Below are 23,255 nucleotides of genomic sequence, written 5' to 3'. Positions count from 1 at the left end.
TTTTTTGGTGTGTAGATACAAAATATTTCTGTTTTTGTTGTGAGACCCCATATTATGGTATTTGAATTTTCAAACAGCCACAAGAATATGCTGTTGCAATTCAATTTGGGGCAGAATGTTATGAATTTGTTGGGCTCTTCGTAGAGAATTTTCCTGCAACACTTGTATTGACTTCAAATGCCCCTGTTTATCGTTGTTGTGCAGACTGATAATACTATATTAGGGAGCTCTCTGCAGATGGCTAACTAGCGAAAGGGTATTTATCTAAAGTCCATTGTATGATAGTTAATGGATTGTGATATTTCATCAATTACTTAAAATCTTGAAAAGGTAAGAGTATCTACTTCAATGTTCGAACAAGATTATAGAAGCAATAAAAGATATAAACATAGAAGATGCTCACAATATTTCTGTGTTGTATGTATGTATTTAATCAGAAGATACTGTTTACATGAATTCCTTTTGCATGTACAAAGTGAAATCCAAAGGCAATTCCTAGAAAAAAATATGGGAAGCCTATGGAAGACAGAAAGGGTTGAGTATTTCCAAGAACAAGTATGCTAGTGGTTGAGGATGTTGAGGAGGGTGACCCTGGTTTTGATTAAACTCCTGAAGACACATTCCAATCCATCCTCAAGATCCCTGATGCTCAACTCCAATGTTTCCAATTGCTTCTGTGCTTCAACTTGCTTAAACTCGAGGCTTTTGTGTGACCGGTGGCCAAGGAGGGCACCCAATATGACATCCACCTTCTCAAGTTCAGATCTCTCCATCTCTTCCTCATCTTCTGCCACACGTTTTTTGTTTATCAAGTTGGAAACAATAGACCAGCCATTAGGCCTCTGCATCACCTTCGATCTAGATACAATCAACAACAGGGATTCCAACATGGAGAGGGTGATTGCTTCCACTTCTCTTAGCACACTAATCATGGCCACAATGTCGTGGTTTTTGTCTAAGAGAGAGGAAAATGAATGTCGCTTCTGTACTTTCCTTAGATCTCCAAGGCACTTGTTGATCACCTTAGTCACCTTCTTCCTGTACATCTTATATGCTTCAACTTGATTTGCTAGACCAGATTCGCCTCTTATTCTTCGGAGAGAAGATTGAAGCTCTGTCACGCATTCTTTCATCTGTGAAAGAACATCTGCTGCTGTACCACACACATCCAGAGACCTGAGAGATCCATCCAACACCTCATTAACCCATTTCTCTCCTCGTTCTTGGGCTAATGTTTGTTGGGTTAGTGGCAAATGAAGCAAATCAGTGACGCTGTCATATAAATCTTTCAGGCCACCCAAGTTGCAAGATACTGATGATGAAGTGGCTTCTGAAGCCCTTACCCTGTGCAACTGCTCCTGAACTTGAAAGGTAAGAGGATGAGATCTGGATGGAAAACTGATGGAACGTGCATGACGACAAGCTTTGGGATGGAAAGGAGAGGGAGCCATTTCTCTCTCACAAGATGGAATAAGATAACTCAAATTCTGTAAAATTTAGTCTTGCAAAGTGATGGGTCATCCTTCATTTAGAACCCAATTTATATAGAAACAAGATGAGACCAAAGGAATCTCATCATGGGCTACTCATGTGGTGTCATTTTAGATCTCAATGATAGGGTTGCGCCGATGTTTGCTCAATGTCTCCTGCCCTCCCATGCCACGTTCACTTCTTTTGATAATTTATTTGCTCTTAGCTCAACAATCTACATATGCTGAATGATTGAAACTTAAAATAGCCAGGCACACGAGTGGTTTAACATTTTAAAAACCTTGTCTCCTATGCGACAGAAGGCCAGCACATATAAGCTAAATGTTGGCGGATCTCAGACTTAGAACAGATCTCATATTTTCTATTTCTTCAATGCGGTTAAGAAGTTTAATTGAAACTTTTGGCATATCTGGGAAAGGCAAAGGCTCCAAGGACTTCAACAGGGACAATGATTACAACGAGCAAAGTTTTGTTGTGGCCCTGTTGCTTACTGGGGAAACTAGTGGATATTAGCCAACTGTGTGTGTGGCATCTCTTATTAATTTTACAATGATATAGTAATAGAAAACAGATAATTAACCATGTTTCAAAAAACAGAATCATAACCCGTGGAATTGTCCAATTCATATTTCAATTCTGGCCGATTCCTAATACCTATTTCCGCTTCGGGTGATTCGATTAATCTCAATCTGGAGAGACTAGGAATCTCATTGCACAACATAGACATGAGCTACTTTCAGGTTTCAGATGCCAGGCAGGGGCACACTGGTGGTCAACAGGGTGAAGGAACCCTGCATGGCTTTGAACTGAATGGATCACTTGGTGAAAGTAAGGTCATGGAGAAGAAGCTTATTCAAAAGCCTAAAGATTCAACTCTCTCTCTTTCTCTTTCTCAACTTTTTTCTTATATTTCTAGAAGTGGGATGCTAAAACTCTTAGGAAGTGAGACATGCTATTTATATGTATTTGCTTTATTGTATAAGACTTTTATGACTGATTTGCAAAGGCAATGGATTGGATATCCAACATTTGAATACAACCCTATCCTTAACTGGTCTAATCCATGGTGAGCGAGGAGTTGAAGGAAATGAAAATGTTCTAAAGGGTATAAAGAAGTGAGGAGGGGTTTTGAAAACAAGATGAGAAGAGGAAAGAAAACAGAGATCATAGAAAAATTCATGAGGTCGTATGACTCCTTTGCCTCCTGAAAAAAGGAAGTTCCCATGTGTTGAATGGAATAGTATATTAGCCCATTGCTGGGTGGATGACAGTAAGGGGACAAAAACAAATTCCTGGGTTGAACTGACATAATTAAGATAACAGCAGTTTGTTATGCCCAATAAACCTTTTTCTTAGATAACAAAGAGTTTGTAACATCGTGAAATCGACACTTCAGAAAATAATTGAAGTCAATGTCGTGATCACACGAGGACACCAAATTTTATTGAAATCAAGCATCTTGAGATTCTAATTGTCTCCTTAGTATGTGAGATCCATCCCCATAAGAAGAATAAACATCTATACCTACTTGGAAGGAATTGCAAATGCCACATCTGGTTCTCCCTTCTGGCTATTGATTTTCTATTGACAATGCTGAATATAATACACATGGTTGGCGTTCGAATCTTTAGGGGGCTGTTTAACTTATTAAGTATGCACTGGTTAACCATCTGCAGAGGAGACAAGGTTGTGTCACTCATGTGCTTATTTATTATTTTCTCATTTACTATATATGCAGTGTATTAGGCATGAAGATGATGGTCAATTTGTTATCTATACTTCATAACATATAATTTGAACAATAATATTACATTGTAACTGACTTTTACTGATTTATGATCATAAAACTTTACTCCTTTTTTTACATTAATTGTTCGAATCTTTAGAGAACTTGGTGCTTCCATACCCTATTGTATTGGTTTTTAAAATTTCATAAATTCTTCTTCTTCTTCTTCTTCTTTTTTTCTCTCTTTATTTTTATTTATTTATTTATTTATTTTTGTGAAGATATTGTTTATTATATCTCACTTTTTATGCTGCGATACCTCATTTTATGATATTTTAGTTATCAGGCAACCAGAAGATTTCCCTGTAGCAATTAAGTTTGGTGTAGAATCTTATGCACTCATCCTGCTCTTCCTAGAGTTCCTGCAACACATTTATTGACAATGAATGCTCCTGTTGATGGTATTATGCAGCCTAATCAATCTGTTATAAGGAGTTATCTGCTGACACCTAAGCAGTGAAAGGATCTGATGCCCATATTATGATAGTTAATGTTTTTTTAATGTTACATTAAGAAGTATAAATTGTTGAAAGGTAGAAAGGTAGACTATGCACTTCAAATTTTTAGAAGGAAGCAAAGAACAGGTATTAAGAGAAAAGATGTTCTCAATATTTGTATGAGCTAATGTGTGTATTGAATCAGAATATTCTGTAGACATGTATTCCTTGTCCATGTACAAAGTGAAATCCCAAGGCAATTCCTAGAAAAAATATGGGGAAGCCAAAGGAAGACGAAAAGGGTTGAGGATTTCCATAAACAAGTATGCTAGTGGTTGAGGATGTTGAGGAAGGTGACCCTGGTTTTGATCAAGCTCCGGAAGACGCATTCCAATCCATCCTCAAGATCCCTGATGCTCAACTCCAATGTCTCCAATCTCTTCTGTGCTTCTACATACCTCAATTCAAGGCCTTTATGTGTCTTGTGGCCAAGGAAGGCGCTCAATATGGCATCCACCTTCTCAAATTCACATCCCTCCATTTCTTCCTCAACTGCCACACTTTTCTTGTTTATCAATTTGAAAACCAAAGACCAACCACTAGGCCTCTGCATTGCCTTTTGCCCAGATACGAACAATAGCAGAGACTCGAACATGGAGAAAGTAATTGCTTCCACTTCTCTTAGCACATTAACCATGGCCACAATGTCGTGGTTTTTGTCTAAGAGAGAGGAAAATGCACGCTGCTTCTTTACTTTCTTTAGATCTCCGAAGCACTTGCTGATCATCTTAGTCACCTTCTTTCTGCACATGTTATATGCTTCAACTGCGTTTGCTAGACCAGATTCCCCTCTTATTCTACGGAGGGAAGATTGGAGCTCTGTCACACATTCTTTCATCTGTGAAAGAACATCCTGTGCTGTACCACACACATCCAGTGACCTGAGAGATCCATCCAACACCTCATCAACCCATTTCTCTCCTCGTTCTTGGGCTAATGTTTGTTGGGTTAGTGGCAAATGAAGCAAATCAGTGACGCTGTCATATAAATCTTTCAGTCCACCACCCAAGTTGCAAGATATTGATGATGAGGTGGCTTCTGAAGCCCTTACCCTGTGCAACTGTTCCTGAACTTGAAAGTTAAGAGGATGAGATCTGGATGGCAAACTGATGGAACGTGCATGACGAGAAGCTTTAGGATGGAAAGGAGAGGGGGCCATTTCTTTTTCTCACAAGATGGAGAAAGATAACTCGAATTCTGCGAAATTTAGTCTTGCAAAGTGATGGGTCATCCCTCATTTAGAACCCAGTTATATATAGAAACAAGATGAGACAGGAAGAATCTCATCATGGGCTACTCATGTGGTTTCATTTTAGATCTCAATGATAGGGTCGCCGATGTTTGTTCAATGTCTCCTGCCCTCCCATGCCCACGTTCACTTCTTTTCATAATTTATTTGTTCTTTGCTCAACAATCTACATATATGGTGAATGATTGAAACTTAAAATAGTACAGTCACACGAGTGGTTTAACATTTTAACAACCTTGTCTCCTATGCAACAGAACGCCAGCACATAAAAGCTATATGTTGGCAGATCTCAGACTCAGAACAGATCTTATCTTTTCTATTTCTTCAATGCGATTAAGAAGTTTGATTGAAACTTTTGGCATATCTTGGAAAGGCATGGGCTCCAAGGACTTCAAAAGGGACAATGATTATAATGACCAAAGTTTTGGTGGGCAAAAATAGAATCAGAATCCATGGAATCATCCGATTCGTATTTCAAATCTGGCCGTTTCTTAATACCCATTTCTGCTTCGGGAGATTTGATTAATCTTAATCTGGAGAGATTGAGAATCTCGTTGTAAAACATAAACATGAGGTACTTTGAGATTTCAGATGCAAGACAGGGCACACTGGTGGTCAACAGGGTGAAAGTAAGGTCATGGAGAAGAAGCTTATTCAAAAGCCTAAAGATTCAACTCTCTCTCTCTTTCTCCACCTTTTTTCTTATATTGCTAGAAGTGGTATGCTAAAACTCTTAGGAAGTGAGACATGCTATTTATATGTATTTGCTTTATTGTATAATACTTTAGGATTGATTTGCAAAGACAGTGGATTGGATATCTAACATTTGAATACAACCCTATCCTTAACTACTCTAATCCATGGTGAGCCATGGGATGAAGGAAAAGAAAATGTTCTGAAGGGTATAAAGAAGTGGGGAGGGGTTTGGAAAACAAGATGAAGAGAGGAAAGAAAACAGAGATCATATGAAAGGTTCTATGAGGTCGTATGACTCCTTTGCCTCCTAAAAAAAAGGATGTCCCATGTGTTGAATGGACTAGTTTATTACCCCCATTGATGGGAGGGAAATAGTAAGGGGACAAAAACAATTTCCTGGGTTGAACTCACATAATTAAGATAACAGCAGTTTGTTATGCCCAACTAACCTTTTTCTTAGATAACAAAGAGTTCATTATAACATCGTGAAATCAACACTTATAAAAGAAAAATTGAAGCCAATGTCAAGATCACACGAGGACACGAAATTTTATTGAATTCAAGCATCTTGAGATTCTAATTGCCTCCTTAGTATGTGAGATCCATACCACATGAGAACAATAAACATCTATACCTACTTGGAAGGAATTGCAAATGCCACATCTGGTTCTCCCTTCTGGTTATTTATTTTCTATTGACAATGCTGAATGTAATACACATGGTTGGGGCTCTTTACCAAAAAAAAAAATCACTGTTGGGGTTCGAATCTCTAGATGGGTATTTAAATTATTAAATATGCACTGGTGAACCCTCTGCACAGGAGACAAAGTAGTGTCACTCATGTGCTTATTTATTATTTTTTCATTTACTAGATAGTGTGCAGTGCATTAGGCATGAAGATGATGGTCAACTATTTGCCTATACATCATAACATATAATTTGAACAGTAGTAAGACATTTTAACTGACTTTAGCTGATTTATAATCTTGACACTTTCCACCTTTTTTTACATTAACTGTAGGGATGAGAGCTTGGTGCTTCCATACCCTGTTGTATTGGCTTTTTAAATTTCATAATTTCTTCCACTTGATATCTTTTTCATTTTGTTTTTGTGAAGATATATTTCATTATATCTCATTTTTTATGCTGTGAGACCTCATTTTATGATATTTGACTTAACAGGCTACCAATAGATTGCTCTGTAGCAATTAAGTTTGGTGTAGAATCTTATGCACTCATCCTACTTTTCTTAGAGTGCCGTCCTTCAACACATTTGATGACATCGAATGCTCCTGTTGGTGGGTGTTATGCAGCCTGATCAGATTGTGATAAGGATTCCTCTGCTGATAGCTAAGCAGTGAAAGGGTCTCTGATGCCCATATTATGATAGTTAATGGTTCTTAATGTTACATTAAACAGTATACATCGTTGATAGGTAGAGTATGCACTTCAAATTTTTAGAAGCAAGCAAAGAACAGATTTGAGGAGAAAGTATGCTCTTAATATTTATATGAGCTGATGTGTGTATTTAATCATAATATTCTGTATACATGTATTCCTTTTCCATGTACAAACTGAAAGCCCAAGGCAATTCCCTAGATTAAAAAAAATTAGGGAGCCGATGGAAGACAAAAATTATGCTACTGACTGAAAATATTGAGAAGGGCAACTCTGGTTTTGATCAAACTCTTGAAAATGCATTCCAATCCATTCTCAAGGTCCTGGATGCTCACCTCCATTGTCTCCAATTGCTTCTGTGCTTCAAAATGCCTAACTCAGTGCCCTTGTGTGTCTTGTGGTCAAGGAGGGTGCCTAGTGTGACATCCACCTTCTCAAATGCACATCTCTCCATCTCTTTCCAATCGCATGCCCCAAAATTCCTATTTATCAATTTGGAAACAAAAGTCCAACCATTAGGCCTTGACATCGCCTTTGGTCCAGATAGGAGTGACAGCAGGGACTCGGACATGGAGAGGGTGATTGCTTCCACTTCTCTTAGCACGCTAACTATGGCAACAATGTCGCGGTTTTTGTCTAAGAGAGAGGAAAATGCACTCTGCTTCTGTACTTTCCTTAGATGTCCAAGGCACTTGCTCATCACCTTGGTCAACTTCTTCCTGGCCATTTTGTATGCTTCTACTTCATTTGCTAGACCAGATTGCCCTCTTATTCTACGGAGGGAAGATTGAAGCTCTGTTACACATTCTTTCATCTGTGAAAGAACAGCCCTTGCTGTGCTACACACATCCAGCGATCTGAGAGATCCATCCAACACCTCATCAACCCATTTCTCTCCTTGTTCTTGTGCTAATGTTTGTTGGGTCAGTGGCAAATGAAGCAAATCATTGATGCTGTCATGTAAATACTTGAGGTCACTCAAGTTGTAAGATATTGATGATGACGATGCCAAAGATGATGTGGTGGCTTCTGAAGCCCTTAACCTGTGCAACTGCTCCTCAACTTGAATAGTAAGAGGATGAGATCTGGAGGGCAAACTGATGGAACGAGCATGGCGTGAAGCTTTAGGATGGAAAGGAGAGGGAGCCATTTCTTTTTCTCACAAGATGGAAAAAGGCTACCTCAATTCTGTACAAATTAGTCTTGCAATGTGATGGGTCAGCCCTTTTTAAAACCCAATTTATATACAAACTAGATGAGACGGGAGGAATCTGATGCTGTTCAACATCATGGGCTACTCATGTGGTTTCATTTTAGATCTCAATGATAGGGTTGCCGATGTTTGTTTAATGTCTCCTGCCTTCCCAACCCACGTTCATTCTTACCATAATTTATTTGTTCTTAGCTCAACAATCTATAAATGATGAATAGGTGAAATATTAAAATACCACAGCCACACGGGTGTCTTAATAATCTTGTCTCCTATTCTAGATAAGGCCAGCACATAATTCAAAATCAGCTTTGATTTGATTTAAGCTATTGCTTCTGTAGATCTGATCAGACTCTCCATACCATTATGTTTTTGCAATGCTGTTAAGTTTGATTGAAACCTATTTGCATTTCTGGGAGGCAAAGCCTCAGAAGGAAGGAATTAAACGGGATAATGTTACAACTAGAGCAGTGTTTGATGTGGCACTGTAGCTTATTAGGTAAACGAAGGACCCTCATGGGCGTACTTAATTAGTGTTGCAACAAATTTTTACAGGAAAGAGATCAGTTACAGGCACATATACATGTGTTGGGAGAGAATCAATGCATATACATGTGTTCCCTCCCCAAGGCACAACAGGATCAGGGATCCCTCACACTCGAGCCCAAAGGCAGCATACAAGCAGTGGCATTACAGTTCAAGAATTGAAGCCAAAACAAGAGGCTAAGACTGTGACAACAAAGAACCCTCCCCCAATTGATCCATTAACCTGCTGTTGCAGGGAGAGGGTTTCCCTAGAAAGATATGGATGGCACCTATCCAAAATCTCAGATTTTATGGCCCCAAAAATTGTCGGCAGTAGGCTGATCTTTTTTCACCACTTTGCTCCCTCTATATGTGATATACGGTGGCGCAAAAACCAGCTTACCAGTGTCTCCAATATTAGCAAAAGTTTTAGCCACCCAAGCAGCTGTCCCAAAGACATGAATGCTTGGTGGTTGAAATGAGGAGCAGAATCCGAACACCTCCTTCCAAATCTGAACAGCTAAACTGCTTTCAAAGAACAAATGATTCCTCTTTCTTTTGTTAGTTCATTGTATTTCTTCTTCTTCTTTTTATTTTTTAATATTTTGTCTTATTTTGTAGAGACAAAAGTATTTCTCTGTTTTTGTTGTGAGACCCCATATTATGGTATTTGAATTTTCAAACAGCCACAAGAACACCCTGTTGCAATTCAATTTGGGGTAGAATGTTACGAATTTGTTGGGTTCTTCCTAGAGCACTTTCCTGCAATACTTGTATTGACATCAAATCTCCCCTGTTAGCAGGTGTTATGCAACCTGATCATACTGTAATAGGGAGCTTTCCGCCGATGGCTAACCAGCTAAAGGGTGTCTAATGTCCATGGTATGATAGTTGATGGATTGTAATGTTTCATCAAGCACTAAAAATTTTGAAAAGTTAAAAGAGTGTCAACTTCAATGCTCAAACAAGATTATGGAAGTAGACGAGAGATATAAACAAAGAAGATGTTCACAATATTTATATGTGCTGAAGTATGTATTTTATCAGAATATACTGTACAAATTGAATTCCTTTGGCATGTACAAAGTAAAATCCAAAGGCAATTCCTAGAAATAATATGAGGAAGCCGATGGAAGACAAAAAAGCTTGAGTATTTCCAAGAACAAGTATGCTAGTGGTTGAGGATGTTGAGGAGGGTGACCCTGGTTTTGATCAAACTCCGGAAGACGCATTCCAATCCATCTTCAAGATCCCTGATGCTCAACTCCAATCTCTCCAATTGCTTCTGTGCTTCAACATGCCTCAACTCAAGGTCTTTGTGTGTCCTGTGGCCAAGAAGGGCGCCCAATATGACATCCACCTTCTCAAATCCACATCTCTCCATCTCTTCCTCAACTTCTGCAACACGTTTCTTGTTAATCAATTTGGAAACCATAGACCAACCAATAGACCTCGCCTTTGGACCAGAGAAGAACAATAATAGGGACTCGAACACAGAGAGGCTAATTGCTTCCACTTCTCTTAGCACACTAATCATGGCCACAAAGTTGTGGTTTTTATCTAAGAGAGAGGAAAATAAATGCTGCTGCTGTACTTTCCTTAGATCTCCAAGGCACTTGCTGATCACTTTAGTCACCTTCCTCCTGGACATGTTGTATGCTTCAACTTCATTTGCTAGACCGGATTCCCCTCTTACTCTTCGGAGAGAAGATTGAAGCTCTGTCACGCCGTCTTTCATCTGTGAAAGAACATCCCTTGCTGTACCACACACATCCAGCGACCTGAGAGATCCATCCAACACCTCATTAACCCATTTTTCTCCTCGTTCTTGGGCTAATGTTTGTTGGGTTAGTGGCAAATGAAGCAAATCAGTGACGCTGTCATATAAATCTTTCAGGCCACCCAAGTTGCATGATATTGATGATGAGGTGGCTTCTGAAGCCCTTACCCTGTGCAACTGCTCCTGAACTTGAAAGGTAAGAGGATGAGATCTAGATGGCAAACTGATGGAACGTGCATGACGAGAAGCTTTAGGATGGAAAGGAGAGGGGGCCATTTCTTTTTCTCACAAGATGGAGAAAGATAACTCGAATTCTGCGAAATTTAGTCTTGCAAAGTGATGGGTCATCCCTCATTTAGAACCCAGTTATATATAGAAACAAGATGAGACAGGAAGAATCTCATCATGGGCTACTCATGTGGTTTCATTTTAGATCTCAATGATAGGGTCGCCGATGTTTGTTCAATGTCTCCTGCCCTCCCATGCCCACGTTCACTTCTTGTCATAATTTATTTGTTCTTAGCTCAACAATCTATATTTGGTGAATGATTGAAACTTAAAATAGTACAGGCACACGAGTCGTTTAGTATTTTAACAACCTTGTCTCCTATGCTACAGAAGGCCAGCACATATAAGCTTAATGTTGGCAGATCTCAGACTCAGAACAGATCTCGTAACTTTTCTATTTCTTCAATGCGATTAAGAAGTTTGATTCAAACTTTTGGCATATTCGTAAAGGAAAAGGCTCCAAAGACTTCACAGGGACAACGATTATAATGAGCAAAGTTTTGGTGTGGCCCTGTTGCTTACTGGGGAAACTAGTGGATATCAACCAACTCCGTGTGTGGCATCTCTTATTAATTTTACAATAATATACCAATAAAAAACAGATAATTAACCATGTTTCAAAAAATAAAATCAGAATCCGTGGAATCGTCCAATTCTTATTTCAATTCTGGACGATTCCTAATACAAATTTCTGCTTTGGGAAATTTGATTTATCTCAATCTGGAGAGATGAGGAATCTCATTGCACAACATAAACATGAGCTACTTTGAGATTTCAGATGCCAGGCAGGGGCATACTGGTGGTCAACAGGGTGAAGGAAACCTGCATGGCTTTGAACTGACCATTTGGTGAAAGTAAGGTCATGGAGAAGAATCCTATTCAAAAGCCTAATTATTCAACTCTCCCTCTCTCTCTCTCTTTCTGCAATTTTTTCGTATATTGCTAGAAGTGGTATGCTAAAACTCTTAGGAAGTGAGACATGCTATTTATATGAATCTGCTTTATTGTATAAGACTTGTAGGACTGATTTGCAAAGGCAGTGGATTAGATATCAAACATTTGAACACAATCCCTATCCTTAACTTGTCTAATCCATGGTGAGCCATGGGATGAAAGAAAAGAAAATGCTCTAAAGGGTATAAAGAAGTGGGGAGGGGTTTTGAAAACAAGATGATAAGAGGAAAGAAACAGAGATCATATGAAAAGTTCTATGACTTCGTATGACTCCTTTGCCTCCTAAAAAAAAGGAGGTCCCATGTGTTGAATGGAATAGTTTATTACCCCCATTGATGGGAGGATAACAGTAAAGGGACAAAACAGTTTCCTGGGTTGAACTCACATAATTAAGATAAGAGCAGTTTGTTATGCCCAACAAACATTTTCATAGATAATAACATTGTTAAATCGAAACTTAAGAAAATAATTGAAGTCAATGTCGAGATCACACGAGGACTCCAACTTTTATTGAATTCAAGCATCTTGAGATTCTAATTGTCTCCTTAGTATGTGAGATCCATACCCCATAAGAACAATAAACATCTATACCTACTTGGAAGGAGTTGCAAATGCCACGTCTGTTTCTCCTTTCTGGTAATTAATTTTTCTAATGAGAATGCTGAATGTAATGCACATGGTTGGGGTTCGAATCTCTGGAGGGGCGTTTGAATTATTAAGTATGCACTGTTGAACCATCTGCAGAGGAGACAAGGTAGTCCTCATGTGCTTATTTATTATTTTCTCATTTACAATATAGTGTGCAGTGCATTAGGCATGAAGATGATGGTCAACTTCTTCTCTATACATCATAACATATAATTTGAACACTAATAATACATTTTAACTGACTTTAGCTGATTTATGATTTTAAAACTTTCCACCTACTGCATTGGTTTTTAAATTTCATAATTTCTTCTTCCTGTTATATTTTTCATTTTGTTTTTGTGAAGACACTGTTCATTATATCTCACTTTTTTTTGCTGTGAGACCTCATTAGATCTCCAAGGCACTTGCTGATCACCTTAGTCACCTTCTTCCTGGACATCTTATATGCTTCAACTTGATTTGCTAAACCAGATTCCCCTCTTATTCTACGGAGGGAAGATTGAAGATATGTCACACATTCTTTCTTCTGTGAAAGAACATCCCTTGCTGTACCACACACATCCAGCAACCTGAGAGATCCATTTAACACCTCATTAACCCATTTTTCTCCTCGTTCTAAGGCTAATGTTTGTTGGGTCAATGGCAAATGAAGCAAATCAGCGACGCAGTCATATAAATCTTGTAAGCCACCCAAGTTGCAAGATATTGACGATGAGGTGGCTTCTGAAGCCCTTACCCTGTTTAACTGCTGCTCAACTTGAAGAGTAAGAGGATGAGATCTGGATGGCAAACTGATGGAACGTCCATGACGAGAAGCTTTAGGATGGAAAGGAGAGGGAGCCATCTCTTTTTCTCACAAGATGGAAGAAGGCTAACTGAAATTCTGTACAAAATAGTCTTGCAAAGTGACGGGTCATCCCTTGTTAGAACCCAATTTATATAGAAACTAGATGAGACAGGAGGAATCTGATGCTCTTAAACATCATGTGGTTTCATTTTAGATCTCAATGATAGGGCCGATGTTTGTTCAATGTCTCCTGCCCTCCCATGCCCACGTTCACTTCTTTTCATAATTTATTTGTTCTTAGCTCAACAATCCACATATGATGAATGATTAGAACTTAAAATAGTACAGGCACACGAATGGTTTAACATTTTAATAACCTTGTCTCCTATGCAATAGAAGGCCAGCACATATAAGCGAAATGTTGGCAGATCTCTGACTGAGAACAGATCTCATAACTTTTCTATTTCTTCAATGCGATTAAGTTTGATTGAAACATTTGGCATGTCTGGGAAAGGTAAAAGCTCCAAGGACTTCAACAGGCCAATGATTATAATGAGCAAAGTATTGGTGTGGCACTGTTGCTTAATCTAGTGGATATCAGCCACAACCCCCCCCCCTCCCTCTGTTCTCTCTTATTAATTAAGGTCATGGGGAAGGATTCATAATCTGCCAGATAATTGGTGTGCAACTTGATGGGAATGAGCAAAAGGTTATCAGTGACTTGGAACAATCATTTGAAGAAGAGCAAGCTGCTCGTGCTACTCTGTACCTTGACGACCTAGAAAAGGACCTTGGTGTCAATAAGGATGCCAACCCCCTGGGCAATCTATGGAAACCTTACACTGGTTTTGTCAAAACTCTATAGTGATCAAGTCTCATCGCTGGTCAACCATGGAAATCTCACACCCAATCGCAGCAGTTTGAATTGTCAAACCAAACAATCACCGACACAGCTTTTCTTCTTCTCTTCATAGACCATACATATACAGTTCCATGGCTTAGTAAAACTACTCCCCACCCTCCCCCTCCTCCCCAAGCTTAGTCTGGATCATTTACCAACCACCACAGAACCACACCATGATCAAATCCTGCGTGCTACTACTACTACTCTTCTTTTGTTTGGTTTGCTTGCAGCTCGGAGCCAAGGCAGAGCAATGTGGGAAACAAGCCGGTGGTGCACTATGCCCCGATGGGCTCTGCTGTAGCCAATTTGGATTCTGTGGCAACACTAACGCCTACTGCAAAAATGATTGCCAAAGCCAATGTAATACTGCTACTGGTGGAGATTCCAGTACTGTTAATCTGGCCCCTAGAACTGTGGGTGGTGATGAAGGCAACGTGAGCTCCCTCATCAGAGAAACCCTTTTCAACCAAATGTTGAAACATAAAAACGATACCGACTGCCCTGCTAAAGGATTCTACACTTACAACGCTTTCATCGCTGCCGCAAAGTCCTTTAACGGCTTCGGCACCACTGGCGACACCATCACCCGTAAAAGGGAGATCGCCGCTTTCTTGGCTCAGACTTCCCATGAGACCACAGGTTTGTAAAAGTTCGTTTCTAGAATTATAAATAGGCATAAATTTTGATTTATATTTTAAAAAACGGATGGAACGAAACAATTTATCAAACGCTTCTTAAGTTGTTACTCCGTTTTGTCAAGCTGTGTTTCTGAGTAGATGAAAGCTTTCGAACTCGGGCATCTGCATATGTGCAGGGGGATGGCCAACTGCACTAGATGGTCCATATGCCTGGGGATATTGTTTCCTTCAAGAACAAGGTATTCCTGGAGATTACTGTCAACCCAGCAACCAATGGCCATGTGCTCCCGGCAAGAAATATTATGGCCGAGGACCCTTCCAGATTTCATAGTGAGTAGTACTCCAGCAAATTTCTCCCATGCATCCATTCTCCTTCAATTCCTCTTCTTGTTCATCTCTTGAATTAGGGTTTTATCTCCTTAACAGTGACCAGCTCTTAATTAATCCTCTTTCCTTTTTGAATCCTTCGAATGATGGGGGAAAAAAAAAATTCAATTCCAGTAAATGGTGACACTGATTTCGATTTCAATTTTGATGTTTGTTTTTTCCAGCAACTACAACTACGGGCAAGCAGGGGAAGTAATAGGGTCAGACCTGCTGAACAACCCTGACCTGGTTGTTACCGATCCCACAATCTCATTCAAGACAGCGTTATGGTTTTGGATGACACCCCAATCCCCCAAACCCTCTTGCCATGAAGTCATGACCGGCCAATGGAAACCGAGCAGTGCCGACACGGCAGCAGGATTAGTCCCCGGCTATGGAGTCACTACCAACATCATCAACGGTGGAATTGAGTGCGGCAAAGGTGCGGATAGCAGGGTAGCCGATCGGATTGGATTTTATAAGAGGTACTGTGACTTACTTGGAGTGAGCTACGGTGACAACCTTGACTGCTACAATCAACAATGGCCAACTTCCACCGATATCTCTGTGACAACACAATTATACACTTGTATAACTCTGCAATACCCACAATTTGGATATGGCAATTGAGTGGACCACAGTGTCTTAATAAGCTTGAAGCCACTCCGTTATATAACTTTTTTTGCTTGATGTCTCATTATGGTGTTTGCCTAATTCAAGATCAACTTAATTACTAAATTATGGCTCTGGATCGTTTGTCACCAAGTTTCTCCATAGTAATGTTGTTTGTTCTGCATAGGATAATTGAAGGATCCCACCAATTGGAAGAGACTCTAGAGAGATACAGAAAGAAAATGCTAAAAATATTTATATTTGTTGAATGCAATATGTATTTAATCAGAATATACTCTGTATAGATCAATTCTTTTGCATGTACAAAATGAAATCCAGAGGCAATTCCCTCGAAAAAATATGGGGAAGCGAATGGAAGACAAAAAGGATTGGGCATTTCCAAGAACAAGTATGCTACTGGTTGAGGATGTTGAGGACCGTGACTCTGGTTTTGATCAATCTCCGGAAGATGCATTCCAATCCATCCTCAAGATCTTGGATGCTCAACTCCATTGTCTCCAATTGCTTCTGTGCTTCCACATGTCTCAACTCAAGACCTTTGTGTGTCTTGGAGCCAAGGAGGGCACCCAATATGACATCCATCTTCTCAAATTCACTTCTCTCCATCACTTCATCATTTGCAACTCGTTTCTTGTTAATCAATTTGGAAACCAAAGACCAACCATTAGGCCTCTGCATTGCCTTTGGCCCAGAAATGAAAGATAGCAGGGAGTCGAACATGGAGAGGGTGATTGCTTCCACTTCCCTTAGCACACCAACCATGGCAACAATGTCATGGTTTTTGTCTAAGAGAGAGGAAAATGTACGGTGCTTCTGTACTTTTCTTAGATCTCCAAGGCACTTGCTGATCACCTTAGTCACCTTCTTCCTGGACATGTTGAATGCTTCAACTTCATTTGCTAGACTAGATTCACCTCTTATCCTACGGAGGGAAGATTGAAGCTCTGCAACACATTCTTTCAGCTGTGAAAGAACATCCCTTGCTGTACCACACACATCCAACGACCTGAGAGATCCATCCAACACCTCATCAACCCATTTCTCTCCTCTTTCTTGGGCTAATGCTTGTTGGGTCTGTGGCAAATGAAGCAAATCATTGATGCTATCATATAAATCTTTGAGGCCACCCAAGTTGTAGCATATTGATGATGACGAGGTGGCTTCTGAAGCCCTCAACCTGTGCAATTGCCCCTCAACTTGAAGAGTCAGAGGATGAGATCTGGAGGGCAAACTGATGGAACGAGCATGGCGTGAAGCTTTAGGATGCAAAGGAGAAGGAGCCATTTCTTCTTCTTTCAATTACAAAAAAAGGGCTAATTAGACAAAACTCTGTACAAATTAGTCTTGCAGAGCGATGGGTCTTCGCTGGTTTAGAACCCAATTTATATAGAAACAAGATGAGACGGAAGGAATCTGATATGCTGTTCATCAACATCATGGGCTACTAATGATTTGTTTTCAATTGAGATCTAAACGATATGGTCGCCGATGTTTGTTCAATGTCTCCTGCCTTCCCATGTCCACGTTCACTTCTTATGATAACTTATTTGTTCTTCATTGGATTAAAAATCTATTTATCATCATCATCCCAAATTGGAGACATGAGGAATCTCATTCTGCAACATAAACATCATGATCACTTAATTTACTCATCATCATGTGATTCCCAGTGTGGATGTCAACTCTACGATCGGCGATGTTTGTTCAATAACGTCTCCCCTGTTCTTGACAATAATTAATTCACAACCAACTTTGATCTCGGAGAGATCCCAAGGCTTATGACAGATCTCAGCAATCTCCATAATGCCCTAATCTTCTACCCTTGACATCTTCATCAGTGAGATCAAGTTGGACCAGAAGGTAAGGTTTAGGCTAAAACTTTGCTCATAATTATCATTTTATGTCTCCTATGGAAGAGAAGGCCGGCACATATAATAAGGGACATCAACAAGGATTCCATTTGTTGTAGTCAATCAATTGGAGACAAGGTCTAGGGATGACTCAAATTTGTAGACAAAAAGAGTCCAAGGTACATTACATGTTAGCCTAAATAGAGTTAGACTAGATGGTAAAATAAAACATTAATAGAAGGATTAATGATCGAATGTCATTTTGAAATATGATATGTTTTTAATTCAAATCATTCTCTAGATATCCAATGATTGAAATTGGTTCATTAGACTTTCATGTGGTAGAAGTACGTATGTGTGTCAACTTATTTCATATCGGCGAGCCCATATATCCATGAAACCTTTTTCCCTTGATCAATCATTATTTGAACTCTTGGAGAGATATTTATGACTAACATTCTGATTTATATATTTTCCAAGGGTCTTTAATGAATGTATCAAGATATTGGTATCCTCCAGAGTTTGATGCTGATAGGATATTGATACAAATCAGGGGTATTGACTAAATTAAAAGTAATGTATTTTAGAAATCAAATTTCTTTTTGAACATTTGAAGGAAAAATAGAAAATAAAATTTGACATAAGTTCCAACAGTTGTAAGTAAGATAGGCGTATTGTAAGTAAGATAGGCGTCAATATGAAACTATATGGGGAGAAAGTAAATTCCCATGGAAAGGAACTAAAGTCTTAATCCCAATGCTTCATGACATATCCCATCATGAGACATGAGTGAGTCCATGTGATAGAAAACCTACAACCAGGTCATTATAATAAATTACAATTCACCTTGTTGGCAAAATATAATTTTACGAAACTTTGCATTAAACTTTGGACCACTTCTCTCATATACTTTGGGTATATCTCTCACTACACGGCAGAAAGTGAAGTACGTACTAAATATTGATGATAAAAATATGCTACCAAAACATTGATGTGGAACTTTCAATTCATGAAAAAAAGTTAAAAGGTTCTTCACATGGTTGTGTACTTTCGTTGATACTTGATAGGCTTGTAAGCTTAATGGGTCAACTTGAACCGTGTGGAGATTTAATCCAGCTAAGAAAGACCAAGTCGTACCCACTTTAAACTTTTGTGGTCACATGTTAAAGGGCTAAGTTAATTTCGTTCACATGTAGTAGTGAAGAAATTTGAGGTAGGATCCACCGCACATACAATCATCTGATCGTACGAGTCAGTCTTTAATATTTATCCCACCTTCTGTCATTATAATGATAAATGTGATATATTTAAAAATAAAAAAGACAGGTGTTGGATATTAACTTGTACGAGAGCTGATCCATTTTCAATAAATTTTGGTCTTCACTTTTGTGTAGTCGACAATGCATTTGAAGTAATCAATTTTTTTTAAAATTGACTTTTCAAACTCTATTAGAGAAGATGAAGATTTTAGCTATTTGTTTGCTTGTTGGAGGAGAATTCAAGCCAAGGTGGAGATTTGTTAAGTTTGTCTCGAATTCTTGACCCGTTTAGAAGATTGACTAACTCCGATATATTTTGGTGACGACCCGAATGGAAAGTTTTCTGAGATCAATGATGGAAACAGAGGGGTTGGGCCGATAGGCCCAAGCCCAGAGCCCAGCATTGATCTCGTATGGGGGTGCTTCGATCGGATTGACTCCGACCTAATGGGTCGACCCGCTACTTGGAGTTTATATAATGTACTGTTGTCTAGTTGAGAAAGTCATTGTATTTTTAGGGTTTTTCAAGTTAAGGTTTCAAGGCGAGTTTTTTCGTCGCTGCTTGGGTGTAATATCTCTTCTGCATAGTGAAACATCTTCTTCTTCGTCTGATGACGTAGCACACCACCCTGGCTTATGAACCTCGTTAAATCTCTGTGTCATTCGGATCTTTTGTCTATTTATTTTCATATTTCTTGGTATTTGATTTAACATAAACAGAAAGAGAGAGATGGAAGAGAGTACAGGGAGATCGGGGATGTAATCACACAAGTGAGGAACATTTTCGAGAACAAATCCGCCATCAATGGTCAACGGTGGCTATCTTCTATTCTAATTTGCTCGATAAACCCATGGAGCCTCTTGAAGCGGTAGTGTTGGAGTTTAAATTGAAATTTATAAGAGAAGAACAAGAAAAATTATAGTAATGGTAATTAAAATTGGAAGTAGAATGATGAGAATTAGACGAATCGAAGCAGCAAAATCTAGGAGCAGCGATGGAAGAAAAACTAGAGATGGATTTCATCATCAGAAGTAGTGAAAGGTTTCTTTGAAGGAGAGTAAGAGCAGAAGAAGCCATTTTTAATCAAAAGCAACAGAAAAAGGCGAAGATCGATTAGTTCAGCAGAGAAGACTTTGATTGTTGTTTCTTCCTCTTTTAATCTCCCTTTCCATTTAGAATAAATGGAATTTGGTTACATTTAGAAGAAGAAGAAGAAGGGTAATGATGCCTATTTGTATTTTAAAACTAACAATAGTCTAATGGTGTTATTTTTTTGAATTTAAATGTAATAAACGATTTTTAGGAGGAGAATGTAATATAGACAAACAACAGGGGAGGTTAATGTAAATCACCCTTAAAATTATGATTGAACTCTAGAAGAGTAAATGCCATCACTAACTCCCTCTCACTATTGTTGAAGATCCATAATTCCCTTCTTCTCTAGTCCAACCAATCAGGTCATATTTAGATGAAGAGATTATCTATTCACAATAAGTTAAGAAAAACTAAGTCCATTTTGTTTTCAAGTTTAACTATATTCGGTGAACAAAATATTGAGAGTGGCATGTCTTTTTTGTCTTGCTCTTTATCTAAATGAATTTTGGTTGCATGTATTTTAGGCCTTCGCATTGAGTGATGGATCAATGATTCAATATTTGGGCCCTTCCTTTCTTTCCTATTTGATATATCATCACAAGAGGATCATAGGTGGTTTTCTAGTGTGTTTTCGTAACTCTCTATTTTCTTTGGAATCATCAGAATCAACTTGACTTTCCAAATTACGCCCAAACCTAGAATTCTTCATAATGTTTCTCAATGGGTCAAATATCTACATTTGATGTGAAAACCTCTCTAACAAAGTCTTCGGATTGACTTGATCTGATTATAAGTTGGCCCAATAGGTCATTAACCTTCACTGCAAGCAAATAACTCTTGAACAGCTTTCAACCCCCAAATGGAGTCCAAGTGTTGATCAAACACCAGCCGTAAGAGAATGATTCTCGTAAAGTACCTGATCCAGAAAACCCTTAGGTTGCTTTGATACCACTATATAGACCTTAAGAGAATCAATTCCATAAACCGACTTATAAGATGAGGGAACCCAAGGGCTATATCAACCGACATTAAATCTCTTTCATAATTGATGTGGGATCAGCCCCCATATAACTAATGTGGATCGGAACAGCTATAAATGACCAAATCAATGTTGAGTGAAAATAATATAATAGAATTAAATAGGAAAAAAAAAAAAAAAACAACAACAAATCCGTTCTACTACGATTGATAAGAACAGGATACAATAAAAGTAGTACCCTAGAGACAGCTCTACTGTTGAACCTTACAACAGTGGCCCCTCAAGGCCCAACTGCTCACTCACCAGAAAACACCCTTACGGCCTTGCCCAGTTTCATTCAGTCTGATTGGCCTGGTCAGGGTTTGGTCTCAGAAGCAGCCCATGGGTGCACCTTCGTTTTATTTTAATGACTGGTTAATTGATAAGCCCAGAGGCACACTTGTTTTAGTTAAGGCATATCTATATTTCAGTGCATAGGAGTAAGGGCCCAGTTATCTAGCCATGGGCTGCGAAGTTGGGTCCAGAATGGATCTTGTGTCCAATCGAAGGTGAGTTTGGGCAATTGGAGTTCCGGCAATTCCTTGGCTACTCTGATTCCGGTATAGGCCTCTTGCTTCTCCTTCGCTTCTCCTGCTTCTTCTTTGTTATTCTTCTTTTCATGATCATCATTATGCAGAAATTCTCCCTCTTCCTCCTCTTCTTCTGTTTTCAATTGAATGTCCAGTCCTAAAATTTGCGTGGTGAAGATTTCCTGTTGCTCTGACATTGAGATCTCTGCATCCACTGTTGTCCATGAAGATGCCTCAGAGGGTTGTTGTGTCTTGCTATCTTCTTCCATGGCTGCCCTCTGCTCCAGGACTTTCAAGGAAGTTGCCTTCCTATAGATCTTGCACAATACTATGTCCTCCTGCAAAGGCAATAAAATCAAGCAACATAATTAGGAAAGTCATCCTTGATGTTGTAACAGCGCATTTGGGCAATCAATTTTCCTCCGCAAATCCTTGCAACTAAAACAGAGCATTTGGGCATCCAATTTTCCTCCCCAAATCCTTGCGACTAAAACAAAGCATTTGGGCATCCAATTTTCCTCCCCAAATCCTTGCTACTGAAACAGAGCAATTGGGTTTCTTCTCACTGTTAGATGAAGGAGGAGAGGAAGGAAAGGAGATTTTGGTCCCATTTGCAGTAGTATACCTTGAGTAAGGAGGAGGAGGAATCAGGCATGCGATACTCGTTCATGACCCAATCGGTCTTGAAACCACGAGGAGCTCTGCCTTTGTAGAAGACTAGGGTCTTCCGGAGGCCAATTAGCCTTTTTGGGTTGGATAAGCTACGGATGTGACGATCAGAACCAGTTGCCTTCCAAAACCCATTCTCTGTGGTGCGGTTGGGTCGTCCACCGTTGCCGTGCTTTCTGTCTCTCGGCACGAAGAAGTACCATTCTCTCTCCCCAATCTTGGCCAAACCTGCAAGTTGCCACCATTAACAGTTAAATACAATCCTCTTACAGAATCTTACAGAATACAATTTCTCTTTCAAGAAAATAACCTATTAATCATAATGACCTTAGCTTATCACAATTAGGAAAGGAAACCAGGGAAGAGAAAGAAGAGAAATTTCCTATCAAATCATATTACCAGGCAAGTCCCAAGGGTCGTGATGGTAGATATTGAGGAAGCCAATTATATCAAAAGGTAGCTTCTTCCCAAAAACTACGTTCTTGAGATAGAAGTCTAGAAGCTCTTCTTCCGTGGGGTGGAACCGGAATCCCGGAAGCTCCATCTCCGGCGCCGGCGTTGTTGTTGTTGTTGTCATGTTACTACGATCCACCATGAAGCTACTAATTAATTGAGTGGTGAATGCTCCGCACTTTGGTTGGGAGTTGGGATTTGGGTTTGGGGATTTGGATAGTTATTAACTTAAGCGGAGGTGAAAAGCCACCACTACCGCATCTGTCTGCATCGGATTCTTCATTCGTTGCTCTTTTATAGAAGAAGACGATACTGGCCGTACTCCGGTTTCTAGAGTAATGAGTGTTACGCGAACACGTCCCTAGTCCGTGGATATGACATCTATTAAATGAAAAGAGAGAAAACATATGCTCTATCCACGGACCAGAAACATTCTCATACATTTACGTACGTGAACATTCACTTATTGACCTGGCCTCGATCCTTGGTCATGTGAAAATCAGCCTCCATTTGTTTTTTTTTTTTTTTTA

General features: G+C 39.3%; 8 protein-coding genes across 8 annotated transcripts; 1 reads left to right on the top strand and 7 right to left on the bottom strand.

Annotated features, from left to right (window-relative positions):
- Positions 1-218: 218 nt before the first annotated feature.
- Positions 219-3,941, bottom strand: LOC122084873. The gene has a single exon (XM_042653294.1). The coding sequence runs from the start codon at positions 1,449-1,451 to the stop codon at positions 561-563; it is 891 nt and encodes a 296-aa protein (XP_042509228.1). The 5' UTR covers positions 1,452-3,941; the 3' UTR covers positions 219-560.
- A 101-nt stretch (positions 3,942-4,042) lies between these two features.
- On the bottom strand, positions 4,043-4,933 carry LOC122084872. The gene has a single exon (XM_042653293.1). The coding sequence runs from the start codon at positions 4,931-4,933 to the stop codon at positions 4,043-4,045; it is 891 nt and encodes a 296-aa protein (XP_042509227.1).
- Positions 4,934-7,448: 2,515 nt separating this feature from the next.
- Positions 7,449-8,267, bottom strand: LOC122084870. Its single transcript, XM_042653292.1, has one exon. It carries the CDS (start codon positions 8,265-8,267, stop codon positions 7,449-7,451), a length of 819 nt encoding a protein of 272 aa, XP_042509226.1.
- A 1,756-nt stretch (positions 8,268-10,023) lies between these two features.
- On the bottom strand, positions 10,024-10,908 carry LOC122084869. The gene has a single exon (XM_042653291.1). The coding sequence runs from the start codon at positions 10,906-10,908 to the stop codon at positions 10,024-10,026; it is 885 nt and encodes a 294-aa protein (XP_042509225.1).
- Positions 10,909-12,663: 1,755 nt separating this feature from the next.
- LOC122083344 lies at positions 12,664-13,503 on the bottom strand. Its single transcript, XM_042651106.1, has one exon. It carries the CDS (start codon positions 13,364-13,366, stop codon positions 12,884-12,886), a length of 483 nt encoding a protein of 160 aa, XP_042507040.1. The 5' UTR covers positions 13,367-13,503; the 3' UTR covers positions 12,664-12,883.
- A 453-nt stretch (positions 13,504-13,956) lies between these two features.
- Positions 13,957-15,955, top strand: LOC122083343 (endochitinase-like). The gene is made up of 3 exons (XM_042651105.1): positions 13,957-14,852; positions 15,028-15,181; positions 15,403-15,955. The coding sequence occupies exons 1-3, from the start codon at positions 14,387-14,389 to the stop codon at positions 15,845-15,847; spliced, it is 1,065 nt and encodes a 354-aa protein (XP_042507039.1). The 5' UTR covers positions 13,957-14,386; the 3' UTR covers positions 15,848-15,955.
- A 288-nt stretch (positions 15,956-16,243) lies between these two features.
- On the bottom strand, positions 16,244-17,134 carry LOC122084868. The gene has a single exon (XM_042653290.1). It carries the CDS (start codon positions 17,132-17,134, stop codon positions 16,244-16,246), a length of 891 nt encoding a protein of 296 aa, XP_042509224.1.
- Positions 17,135-21,166: 4,032 nt separating this feature from the next.
- Positions 21,167-23,001, bottom strand: LOC122083834 (NAC domain-containing protein 6-like). Its single transcript, XM_042651742.1, has 3 exons — positions 22,672-23,001; positions 22,229-22,500; positions 21,167-21,941 (listed from the first exon to the last, which is right to left on the bottom strand). Exons 1-3 carry the CDS (start codon positions 22,865-22,867, stop codon positions 21,501-21,503), a joined length of 909 nt encoding a protein of 302 aa, XP_042507676.1. The 5' UTR covers positions 22,868-23,001; the 3' UTR covers positions 21,167-21,500.
- Between the last annotated feature and the right edge of the window lie 254 nt (positions 23,002-23,255).

Source organism: Macadamia integrifolia, chromosome 7, assembly GCF_013358625.1.
Source record: "Macadamia integrifolia cultivar HAES 741 chromosome 7, SCU_Mint_v3, whole genome shotgun sequence".
Lineage (NCBI taxonomy): Eukaryota > Viridiplantae > Streptophyta > Magnoliopsida > Proteales > Proteaceae > Macadamia > Macadamia integrifolia.
This window is presented reverse-complemented; position numbering and strand designations above follow the sequence as displayed.

Excerpts from the sequence above, each read along its gene's own strand:
- LOC122084869 (XM_042653291.1), bottom strand. The coding sequence starts at position 10,908 with ATGGCCCCCTCTCCTTTCCATCCTAAAGCTTCTCGTCATGCACGTTCC.
- LOC122084870 (XM_042653292.1), bottom strand. The coding sequence starts at position 8,267 with ATGGCTCCCTCTCCTTTCCATCCTAAAGCTTCACGCCATGCTCGTTCC.
- LOC122084873 (XM_042653294.1), bottom strand. The coding sequence starts at position 1,451 with ATGGCTCCCTCTCCTTTCCATCCCAAAGCTTGTCGTCATGCACGTTCC.
- LOC122083343 (XM_042651105.1), top strand. The coding sequence starts at position 14,387 with ATGATCAAATCCTGCGTGCTACTACTACTACTCTTCTTTTGTTTGGTT. Across the intron at positions 14,853-15,027 it reads GACTTCCCATGAGACCACAG|GGGGATGGCCAACTGCACTA; the intron begins GTTTGTAAAAGT and ends GCATATGTGCAG. Across the intron at positions 15,182-15,402 it reads GGACCCTTCCAGATTTCATA|CAACTACAACTACGGGCAAG; the intron begins GTGAGTAGTACT and ends TGTTTTTTCCAG.
- LOC122084872 (XM_042653293.1), bottom strand. The coding sequence starts at position 4,933 with ATGGCCCCCTCTCCTTTCCATCCTAAAGCTTCTCGTCATGCACGTTCC.
- LOC122083834 (XM_042651742.1), bottom strand. The coding sequence starts at position 22,867 with ATGGTGGATCGTAGTAACATGACAACAACAACAACAACGCCGGCGCCG. Across the intron at positions 22,501-22,671 it reads CGACCCTTGGGACTTGCCTG|GTTTGGCCAAGATTGGGGAG; the intron begins GTAATATGATTT and ends GGCAACTTGCAG. Across the intron at positions 21,942-22,228 it reads CCTCCTCCTCCTTACTCAAG|GAGGACATAGTATTGTGCAA; the intron begins GTATACTACTGC and ends TTGCCTTTGCAG.
- LOC122084868 (XM_042653290.1), bottom strand. The coding sequence starts at position 17,134 with ATGGCTCCTTCTCCTTTGCATCCTAAAGCTTCACGCCATGCTCGTTCC.
- LOC122083344 (XM_042651106.1), bottom strand. The coding sequence starts at position 13,366 with ATGGCTCCCTCTCCTTTCCATCCTAAAGCTTCTCGTCATGGACGTTCC.